The sequence below is a fragment of the Diadema setosum genome, chromosome 4 (genome assembly GCF_964275005.1).
Source record: "Diadema setosum chromosome 4, eeDiaSeto1, whole genome shotgun sequence".
Taxonomy (NCBI): Eukaryota; Metazoa; Echinodermata; class Echinoidea; order Diadematoida; family Diadematidae; genus Diadema; species Diadema setosum.
Window position 1 is genome coordinate 11,150,370 of NC_092688.1, and position 11,739 is coordinate 11,162,108.

The 11,739-nt window shown below is 37.1% G+C and overlaps 1 protein-coding gene across 1 annotated transcript in view; it reads left to right on the forward strand.

Annotated features, from left to right (window-relative positions):
* Positions 1-3,121, forward strand: part of LOC140226862 (SEC14-like protein 2) — a 29,696-nt gene extending 26,575 nt beyond the window's left edge. Inside the window, exons 9-10 of the mRNA XM_072307292.1 lie at positions 2,215-2,324; positions 2,972-3,121. Coding sequence (XP_072163393.1) covers positions 2,215-2,324; positions 2,972-3,121 — 260 coding nt within the window. The remainder of the gene's footprint in view (positions 1-2,214; positions 2,325-2,971) is intronic.
* Positions 3,122-11,739: the final 8,618 nt, after the last annotated feature.

The following is an 11,739-nucleotide window of genomic DNA, read 5'->3' on the forward strand; positions in this document are numbered from 1 at the left end:
TCGTTATTATTACGTAATTATTTGAGATTGAGGTCCAAAAATTTGTCAGGTTGTAGATCTCGGTATTTACTATCATAACATGCAAAAATCTTAAAATCGAAAATTTACTCGATTTTGGCCGGTCGTGCCACTTCGTGAAAACACCGACGACATCTCGACGGAAGAATTTCATGAATTTAAATAACAAAGCAGTACCCGCTGCATGCTGTAAGGATTAGAACCAACACTTGCTGTCGGGCGAAAGCTCGGTTGGTCTAGTGGAGATGACGCCTGTCCGGTGATCAGGAGGTCGTAGGTTCGAATCCTGCTCGAGTATGTACGCCCATGATTTTTTTATCATGGCTACTACTAAAACACTGATCAATTCAGTGCTTATTTACGTCGATGTGGGGCAATTTGTCAATCAGTTGCAATGAAAACATCTCGACGGAAGAATTTCATGAATTTAAATAACAAAGCAGTACCCGCTGCATGCTGTAAGGATTAGAACCAACACTTGCTGTCGGGCGAAAGCTCGGTTGGTCTAGTGGAGATGACGCCTGTCCGGTGATCAGGAGGTCGTAGGTTCGAATCCTGCTCGAGTATGTACGCCCATGATTTTTTTATCATGGCTACTACTAAAACACTGATCAATTCAGTGCTTATTTACGTCGATGTGGGGCAATTTGTCAATCAGTTGCAATGAAAACATCTCGACGGAAGAATTTCATGAATTTAAATAACAAAGCAGTACCCGCTGCATGCTGTAAGGATTAGAACCAACACTTGCTGTCGGGCGAAAGCTCGGTTGGTCTAGTGGAGATGACGCCTGTCCGGTGATCAGGAGGTCGTAGGTTCGAATCCTGCTCGAGTATGTACGCCCATGATTTTTTTATCATGGCTACTACTAAAACACTGATCAATTCAGTGCTTATTTACGTCGATGTGGGGCAATTTGTCAATCAGTTGCAATGAAAACATCTCGACGGAAGAATTTCATGAATTTAAATAACAAAGCAGTACCCGCTGCATGCTGTAAGGATTAGAACCAACACTTGCTGTCGGGCGAAAGCTCGGTTGGTCTAGTGGAGATGACGCCTGTCCGGTGATCAGGAGGTCGTAGGTTCGAATCCTGCTCGAGTATGTACGCCCATGATTTTTTTATCATGGCTACTACTAAAACACTGATCAATTCAGTGCTTATTTACGTCGATGTGGGGCAATTTGTCAATCAGTTGCAATGAAAACATCTCGACGGAAGAATTTCATGAATTTAAATAACAAAGCAGTACCCGCTGCATGCTGTAAGGATTAGAACCAACACTTGCTGTCGGGCGAAAGCTCGGTTGGTCTAGTGGAGATGACGCCTGTCCGGTGATCAGGAGGTCGTAGGTTCGAATCCTGCTCGAGTATGTACGCCCATGATTTTTTTATCATGGCTACTACTAAAACACTGATCAATTCAGTGCTTATTTACGTCGATGTGGGGCAATTTGTCAATCAGTTGCAATGTCAGGGTTTATTTGGTAGGAAACTTTGTATGTACCATGAGGATTTCGTATGTTTTTTTTCAGTTATACATCGTGGGAAATTAAAGTCTGAAAACTGAAATCATAACGAAGTTGAATAATCAATATAGATTTATTCATTTATGAAATACATTAATTCATCCGGTTTTCATAGTTACAAGGCACATTTTGATGCTCAAAACACAAACACATGATTGTATATCTGAAATAAGAATAACAAATATAGATAGATATTTAAATAACTGTTTATCATTTGAATTTGTATGCATAAATTCCTATAAGTGGCAAATTAAAAGTATAACTGACTTTAGCATATATGTTTGTATGTTTCTTTCAATTTTCTTAAAATTTTGCTAGTGGACATACCAATGCACACATCTATCCATGTCAATGCGCACAGGCAAATGCAAAAAAAAAAAAAGTGTAACAATAATTTCAGTTCCTTTCATTTATTTCCACCAGCAAAACGTGTGCATTAATATACAAATATGAATTAGAAACACATTATGACATAAACTATGAATTTTGTAGGGCCTACATGCATAAGACAGTAAAAAATAAGAAGAAGAAATAATATTATCATATGCAATTATGGCATAATATTCTCTATGATGTCACGTCCAATACACCTACCTACATGTAGTAAAGGAGAGCGATTAAGGAATGGCAACCGCCTTATTTGACTTTGTATGGTACAACACCTCAGGAAACTGGAAGGATGTGTTGCTGAAATACATAGATGCCGATGTACTTCCGGTTCACTGGGGTGGAACTATGACCGACACTGGAGGTAATCCGAACATGTGCCCCACAAAGGTGAGAGCGAGCACACACAATTAAAATGGAATACAATCGTAATTTGTGATTGTATTCAGATGAAAAAAGAAAATTTCTAATTTTCCCCGTTCATATGCCCCCCCCCCCCTCCTCCTCCTTTCATTATCACCATCAGGATGAGCTTTACATGGCGAAGAAATAATTATTTAAGAAGCCACTCAAAGGCAGAGATTAATATCACCCATTTTGAAAACAAGCAAAAAATCGTGCGTATGCCCCTTGTCGTAAAGATCAGCACCTTCCTACTCTCATAAAAACTCGACAGAAACCATGGTTTTTCCCCCTTCATTCCTATTCGTCTACCAGACCATCGGTCTATCGGGGGTTCTTTAATACTGGTAACGATCCACTAGAAATACATTCTCCTATCAAGTGCATGTAAATAGCTTGTCACGTTGCCAAATGATTTCGTATCATGTGACTTTGGACAAAATCTCCACGTCAAATATCCTCTTCTGAAGATTTTTTTTTTTATTTTTTTTTTTTTTTTATTGTATACTTGTCACTCAACATGTTGGCTGTTCAATGAACACAACATGATGAAGGTGAAACTGCTGTCATTTCCTGTTGCTCATCATTCTTTGAAAACGAAGGCAAAATGAAGGCAAAATTTATGTGTTGGCCAGATAAACCTAGGAGGCAAGGTTCCGACATTCAACTACCAGAAAGGTCGCAGTCTCGAACATGACGACATGATGACCACGCAAGAACTTCCGGGTAGAAGGTCAACAGAAATCAAGTTCAAGGTCAACACTCTCGGAAGTATATTTAGGTGAGTTTGTGATCGATCGTTCGCTATTTCTTATCTTTCTTTCTTTTTCCAGTTTAAGTTGAGACATTCTAGATCAAGCACCATGAGCGCCCTTCCAAGGAGGATACCGGCGCTTTAAAGAAGAAGCTATCGTTATCATTATCATCATCATCATCATCAGTTGTTAAAATAATTGTGTTATCATTCATATCAGTAGTAATATTATTTGCTGAGCTATTTCAGCATTATTATATTTGACATTCTGCTTTGTAATCATTATCATTACTGTTTTATCACTATCACTAAGATACAATCATGAAGTATTGTAATTGCTGCAGTAACTATCATTATTACTTTTGTCGATATTATCAAATCGTCATCATTATCGTTGGGACGCATGCATTTCCTTTCAAACGGGCATTGTATCTTAAAGCGAAGCAAATATTGTGATATAATCAGCGTTTATGTTCATGCCGTCATTACAATACTTTGTTGAATGCCACGTTCATTTCGAAGGCATGGCCGTTTTCAATCTTTTAGTAGACTGGTTCTGTATGTATTCAAATTCTATGTGTGTTTTGTTAAAAAATTGTACTTAACCACCGCAAAGATTGTCGGAGCTTTGCCCTAACTAGCAACAACTATAAGTGAATTCCTGGCTATGGAACTTAATTGGTCGGAGCAGGTGAATGAAATGCTTCGTTACGAGGCTCCAGGAAACCTATTAATGAAGCATCCAATTGTAATACATTTAATGCAGAAACGGTGTATTCTGTCTACTGTTCTTCCACTTATTACAATATCGTAGCTAATCTTTTTAGAGTTATCCGTTGTCTGCGACATTTGCATTTGTTTGTGTGTAATCAGATCAGACTTTCTTCCAGAGGTATCAGAATCGGTAGAAGGATAAAAAAAAGTCAAACAAAAAAACCTTGAAACTATACACAAAGTTTCCAGCCACACTATTGTTTACAGTATTTTCATCGAAGAATTTTAGTATTTATAGTTAACTGACTTTTTGTTGTTGTTTTCTGATCGTGCTCTGCCAGTAGTCGGTAGTTAGGATTAAGCATGACCTTTTTTTCATGTTTTTCATCTTTTTTTTTTCATCAACCTGATACAATTTCGTTCTAAAGTGCATGTGTCATACCTGACTTTTGATTACTCATTAGGCGTTTTCACATCAGCCCGATGTTTCGAAATAGCGCGCTATTTTCTTACTTGGGAAATTAACCCGATCACGAAATAGCGCGCTATTTGATAATGTGAATACAAATTATCGCACTAATTGATCGAGAAAATTTCTCGAGTCCAACTCGGGAAATTTCCGAAATAGCAGGATAATTAATGTGAACTAGCGCGCTATTATAATCTTCGGGCTGATGTGAATAGGAAGTGAAATAGCGCGCTAATTTGCGATCGCGAAAAAATCTCGAACTTGGATTTTTATCGGGCTGATGTGAAAACGCCTAATGAAGGTCGAATTCCCTTATTAGGTACGAATTCAAGACGGAATCTCACGACGTAGCTTTCGGCATCACTCGAACCACACACACGGGAGAAAAGGTCGTTATCTTGGAGGAGAAGCGGTATAACAGTCACATCGTACCTGAAGACGGTGAAGTTGAGTTCGACGAGCCGGGGTTATGTAAGCAGCGAATATATAATACGGCTTTCTCTCTACTTCTTGTTTGTTTATTTGTTAATTTGTGTGATTGTGTATGTGTGTGTGTGTGTGTACCTGTTTAGTCGTTGTTTGTTTCTTCAGTGTTGTTTTTGTTGTTCTTGTTGATTCCATTTTGTGTGCAATTATCCAATTCGGCCTATACATATTTCAAATTAACCTGTTAGCAAAGCAATTAAACATTAATCAGTGTTACATGTGGCACGTCATTGAGATACAGTGATGATGCTGAAGAGTGGACTACAGTAGCGAGGAAAGACTAGTTAATACACTCATCGAGATCTTTAACTCAGAGCAATGAAAAAAGGAGGAATTAACTTTCACATCTGATGAGAAAAAAAGAGTAGACATTATTGTATACGTCATCAACGTGAATCTGGTTTACTATTCAGTGTTATGTGTCAAAGCATCTTCATTCTACAAAACCATCAAATCGAACTTGTACCCATTAGCGATTTGTATGCATTACACCCTTTTCCCCCAGTTTTTGACTGGTGGTGTCCAAATATGAGACGTGAGCAAGATCAGTTCGACGACATGTCTAACCATTATGACTAATACAAGGGCTTCTGGATCTATTCCCACAGACATTGTTAAGTTTGACAACCACGGAGCCTTCCAGAAGACCAGGAAGCTCAGCTACTGGATGGAGGTGATCGAACCTCGACTCGAAGTAAACGCATCGATACTCGGAGCCAGCGTGGACGACATCGTTCGAGACAGCGGTTATCAGGAAGGTCATTTCCTCTCAAGAGGGCTTTCTCTATCAACATCAGATCTACCACGGGAGGCCTCATCCTCCTCTAAGATGATTCCTCGATCGGCCACGCCCACTTAAAGGAGAACAAACATTTCCTTTTGAACAAAGCAAACACAAAAACACCAACAAAACAAGGAAATGCTTCAGAAATTGCATTACATTTTGCGTTACCTACCAAAGAAAGCTATTCCAATGTTGGGTAGACATGTATTAGCAATAGTAAAACAAAAACATTATTTCATGTCCATTCAAATTTGTGCTGTCGTTGTTTACACTCTGTGGTAAACAGAAGAGGAAAAATGCTCTGGAGAAGTGGGAAGCAATACGTTTTGGCAACTACAGTGTACATCTATCTACTACAGCGCCATGCAATATGTCGCCGAAGCACGTTCCCTCAAATAGCGACAGAGTTAGTGCGGCTACAGAACAGGCGCGTGTGCTTCAACCAGGCAAAATTGAACACGTTTGAAAACCTCGTTTTGCTGGATTTAGAATGGAACGAAAAAAGAAAAAGAATCTAATTTGTTCTCGCCTAATCTAACTTTGCAAACCTCATCGTGATGATATGCAGACACAGGAGATTCGTTTCTAAAACTTCACTTCAGTGTATCTAACCGCATTTCTTAAGCAATTTTGGTTGACATCTGCCTTCCATTTGATATCAAAGTTTGTTTTGCAAAGTGTCACCTCAAGGTTATCATTTAGCCGCCCATTCCTTAACGGTAAGCACACTAAACAGGCCTCACACATTGTCATTGGATTTTTTTCCGTATTAGACAACCAAAAAGAAGAAAAATCAATTAAGTTTTGTAAAATATATGAAAGATTTTACTTTTTGACATCCTATAGTGTTACAACTTATTTCACTGTAATCATCAAGGGGAATGGATCTGCTAAAACTCAGCTTAGAAGGTTCCCGAAACAAATCATAAAGGGAATGCATGTCCATTTATTACGAATGTACTTTTCGTGTACTTATGCGTAAGACATGTATATCGTATACGCGTACTTACGGCACATAATAAAAAGTCGTTGGGAAAGTTATTCAACCACAGTAAACAGCGATTCATGTGGGTCAAGCCTGCGACCCCATGACGTACGCGGCGTTGTGGATACACGAACTGAACGTCATGCCTGTGTTTTCTGACTTTACCCGTCTTAAACAAATTCGTCACAGATACTTGGATTTCTGTTTTCATTCATTATTTTACGGAAGCCCATTCGTGCCAAACAAGGATAACTGTTTCAGTGGAGCTAACTGGCGGCCGCCACATAATTATCTGGCGGCCGCCACTTAATTATCGTTTAGCGATATCGATAATTATGAGAAATATCGACCACAAGTGACGTTACAGATCTCAAGTCTACAGTTAACCGCCTTCATCACCGCTCAAGGCAGATAACCAGACGTTTGTTTTTTTTTTTTTTATATGACGAAGTATATGACGTCATATAAAAGACGTCTGAGTGATGATGAAGGCGATCAGCGACCAGCTGTAGACTGAATTGAGATCTGTAACGCTACTTGTGGTCGATATTTCTCGTAATTAATGATATCGCTAAAAGATAATTAAGTGGCGGCCCCCAGAAAATTAAGTGGCGGCCGCCAGAAAATTAAGTGGCGGCCGCCAGATAATTATGTGGCGGCCGCCAGATAATTAAAATTAAAATCAAAATTAAAATTAAAATTAAAATTAAAATTAAAATTGAAATAAAAATTGAAATTAAGATAAAATTAAAATTAAAATCATGGGTAATTTCGTTGTAGGTTACAAAGTACTCGCCACCTTGCTGCTTACTGTCATTGATATCATTCTTGGTATTACATATTGAATGATTTAAATAAGCACTGATCGGTGATTAGTCATAGTGCAATCACGGTCATGACTAATGCAGTGAGGGTCGAAGTCGTTGTGTGAGCAGTGACGTCAAATCAGGCGATAAAATGCAAGAATTTGATGGCTGCACACGGCACGCTAGAATGACATGATGTGTATTTATGTAGACCATATAGGGTATAACATGAACTTATCAAATCGCTGTATTCTTTTCGCACTGTATATATATATATATATATATATATATACAGCGAAAACTTTGAGCAAAGAAAATGGGTTTTCATCGGGATTCGAACCCGAGACCTCCGGATTACTAGACCGGTGCTCTACCGACTGAGCTATTGAAAGCCCTAGATCGGTGTTCGTCCCAAACCCTTAATTCTCTTTGCTCGTGTGGTCAGAAGCTATAGTGTGTGCATGTGTGCCACACACACACACACACATTAACCTGACATAAACCCAAATGATGTAAATCAACTTTGGAATAAATGTGAGGGATCGCTGAAGCGATGCAGCTTTTTATGCCTCCGCAACGAAGTGGCCGGAGGCATTATGTTTTCGGGTCGTCCGTCCGTCCGTCCGTCCGTCCGTCCGTCCGTCCGTCCGTCCGTACGTCCGTCTGTACGTCCGTCCGTCCCGTTTTGTTTTTGTCGATATCTCAAGAACCGTGTGGTGGTTTTACATCAAACTTGGTATGAGGGTATATCCTTGGGGGATAATACTTTGTGTGGATTTTAGGGTCACAGGGTCAAAGGTCAAAGGTCACAGGTTATTTTGTGAAAAAAATTGAAATTTCATGTTTTTCTCCATATCTCGCAAATGGTTCAAGGTATCTTCATGGAACTTAGTATATATGCTTGTACCGATGGGCAGTGATTATCTAGGGAAGTTGGGGTCATGGGTCAAAGGTCGGGGGGTGTCAAAGGTCAAGGTCAACTCCTCAAAATATCACTACTTTCCTTAAAATGCAATATGCCTGAAGGTTTTTGTTTTTGTTTTAACTTGATGTATGCATGTATTACCCAATATATATTCTGTAGGAAGTTTCTTGCCAAAAGGTCAAAGGTCAAAAGGTCAAAGGTCAAGTGAAAGTGCTGAATTGCACTTTTTCCTCCATATCTCAAAAGTAACTCAAGGTATCATCATGAAACTTACATATTTATGCATGTTCAACCTAACAGTGATTCTCTTTGGAACTGTGAGGTCAAAGCCAAAGGCCAGGTTTAGATAATGCTATTTTCCCATTTGATACTGAAATTATACTTTTTCTCAATACCTTGAAAATTACTCAATGCATAAACTTATAAAAGGGTCAAAAGTCAAGTAAAAATCATCAGTTCCCCAAATACCTGCACTCTGACATTTTAATCATTCATCCAATTGAACCTAGTTCTAGGAAAGTGAACATTCAGCACATTTGTGGCAAACCTGTCATTTTAATATTTTGCCAATTGTGTGAAACTGTCATCACACATTGTCAAAACATTGTACTATAGACCTATTAGGAGAACCATGCATTATGGCGGAGGCATATCAGTCGCCGTAGCGATATATCTAGTTGTAATATATTTTGAAACAAGGAAGGAAAAACTGATCAAAAGCAATTGTAATAATAAATAGTGAAAACTCAAAGTTTTCGCTATTTATTATTACAATTGTTTCTGGTCGGGTTTTTTTCCCTCTCTCTCTTTATCTCCATTTCTCTCTTGGAATGATGCGGACTTCAGAACACAAATTTGTCTAAAAAATATTGTATTTATGTTTCCGTCCCTCACCATTATTGCTCATATTGATTATGAGTAATTTCGTTGAAAGTAACAAAGAACTTACTACTTTATAGAATATTATATCATCTTTATCATCACATCCTTATTATTTATTGGTACTGTAATTCCTTCCATTTCCATGTTCAACGAGTGGTCCGTCATGACATGAAGATAAGTATATACATGTATGAAAATAATCGACATGAATGATCTTTCCAAAGTCATGCAACTTTTTTTTCTTTTCTACTCTCTGCATTAGATAGTAAAAAAAAAAAAAGAAAAAGAAAGGGGAAAAATGTAAATGGAAGTTACTAGTTAAAGGTTATATCGCGAATTTGAGAAAAAAAAATCTGGAAAGTACTTGTATTTCTTTTTATTTTAAATTATCAACATGCTGGGAATAATTTTCAGTGGAAAAGAGATCGTGTTTGATGATCCTTAAAGTAGCGCTATCCCTGCCAACTCGGAATCTACAATTTTACGTAGAGATTCCCAGTGCATGGCATACTTGTTTAATATCGTTATATTGACTTCTTTCCACTCATCTTTTATTTCAAAATATTCTTGAAAGAGAAATTCTGGAGTATTTTATAGTTGGTCTGAAAACAGAAAGTGAAATTGGATTTAACATAAAGCATAACACGTAAGATTTGATCACTGCCGGATAAAAATCATGAAAGATGAGAAAATTGAAGTTTCGCTAATTTTCACAAAACAGTTCTTAGGCAGTCATAAATATGCAAATTAGTATGTATGGATGATAATGTATCGCCTTGTAACCTGCAAAGTTTGTCCACACACAATATTTTAATTCCCATGGGGAAAAAAAATCTAAAATATGCCAGAATTTCATGCGTTATCATGCCTTCCCTGTTTTTTTTTTTCTAACTTGGATCAATTTTTGATTGTTGTGCTTGTAAATGTTAATTTTTTCATTTAATGCTAGCTTTCAACTGGTGTTGAATTATCCTTTAATTTTCAGTCTTTAATTCTTATTTCTTTTTGAATGTATGGAATTAACCTCCTTGTGAGGTTGCTTCATTATCTTCATTGTCATGTTCTACTGTAATTGTCATATAAAGTATATTACAGTATGATATTCCTGGTTGTATACTTTTATCATACAGTTGTTTTGCGATGATTTGCATTCCCTTGTATATTGCCATATTATGATAATTTGTGTTATAGCATGATATTGCTCTCTTAAAAAATAATTAACAAATTTTGGGGATATTGAATATGATCACATGCCTTTCACATACCGCTGACAGCAAAATATTGGAGGATAATAGTAATCATATAGTGTTCGATGATAAGTTCATAGCATTTTTTTTTAGGCAATCTAGCTTAGTTTTATTTGTTAAGTTGTACACGAGGAGATGCAAGTATACATGCTTTGCTTTTCACTTTCCAACAATTCAAATTCTAATTTGGTATAATCAAAAAGGCCACAGTATAATGATTGTCATTTCACAATATAGGCGTAATAATTATCAGTTCCCAGTATTTTTCTTTCTTTGTTACAACATTGTGCCGATTTTGTGTTATTGTGTTTCTATAAATGTTTTAGCTCGTCGGTAATGAAATGAAATGAAATGAAATGAAATGACATAAACTGAAATCTTTTATTATTAAATCGAGATGTCATTTTGAGGCATCACGACTGAGCTGCCTTGGTCGGGTTTTACCCACTAGGGTTCTCATTACAAATGAAATAGGGGCTTTATTTTGTGTAGAGAAATTGATAAGGCGAAAGAAATGAAGCGCGTGATAATCATAAGACATATCAAACGGTGTTCAATTCCAGTTTTATGCCTATTAGCTTCCAGTGTCTTTGCAAGACAAGCATATAGGCCTATACGTAGACTGGATGACGCTGTTGTTGTGTTCACGTTGAGTGTGTATGTATATTTCAGAGTGTGTTTTCTCATTACGTCTCAGTCTCAGATGCTTTATATAAAAGGGGGTTTGTCCATGTTCACAGTGTGTCATCTTTACCACACTTTTCTAAAAATATGACTACACTTCTAATGATAACAATGATAATGATATAAGTAGTCATTATACCATATTATGGTACTATACATGAAGATGCTAAGGTCAACTGGTAACAATAAACGAAAAGGAATTTCATCTTCAAAGAAATACTTTAGGAGTATTAACGTAAATTAATTTTAATGCACATGCACTGCGTCTTCCTGACGCACTTATACACCTGTTTGTTATTATAGTATATATAGTTACGAATTTTGTACTTTAAAAAGGGACGTAAAAAGATTAATATCGTTTGTTTTCACTTTGAGAGAAAAAAAAATGATTAGCATGATTGATTTTCTATGGTAAACTTGGAGCCATTTTCAACTTTTGAAAATGAAAATAGTACCTTTTTTTTTTACTTTTTTTTCTTTACAGTGTGAACAAGATAATGAGGAGGAAACCCCTTCTTAGATGTGTTTGACTTCTTTAAAATTTCGTTGATATCGAATTCCTTACTCACTTCTACTTATGTCAATTTGTGTACAAATCGCAAATTCTAGATCCATTGATACTCGCCCCTAGAAAAATGAAACAATTAAAAACTTTGCCTTTCTTTAC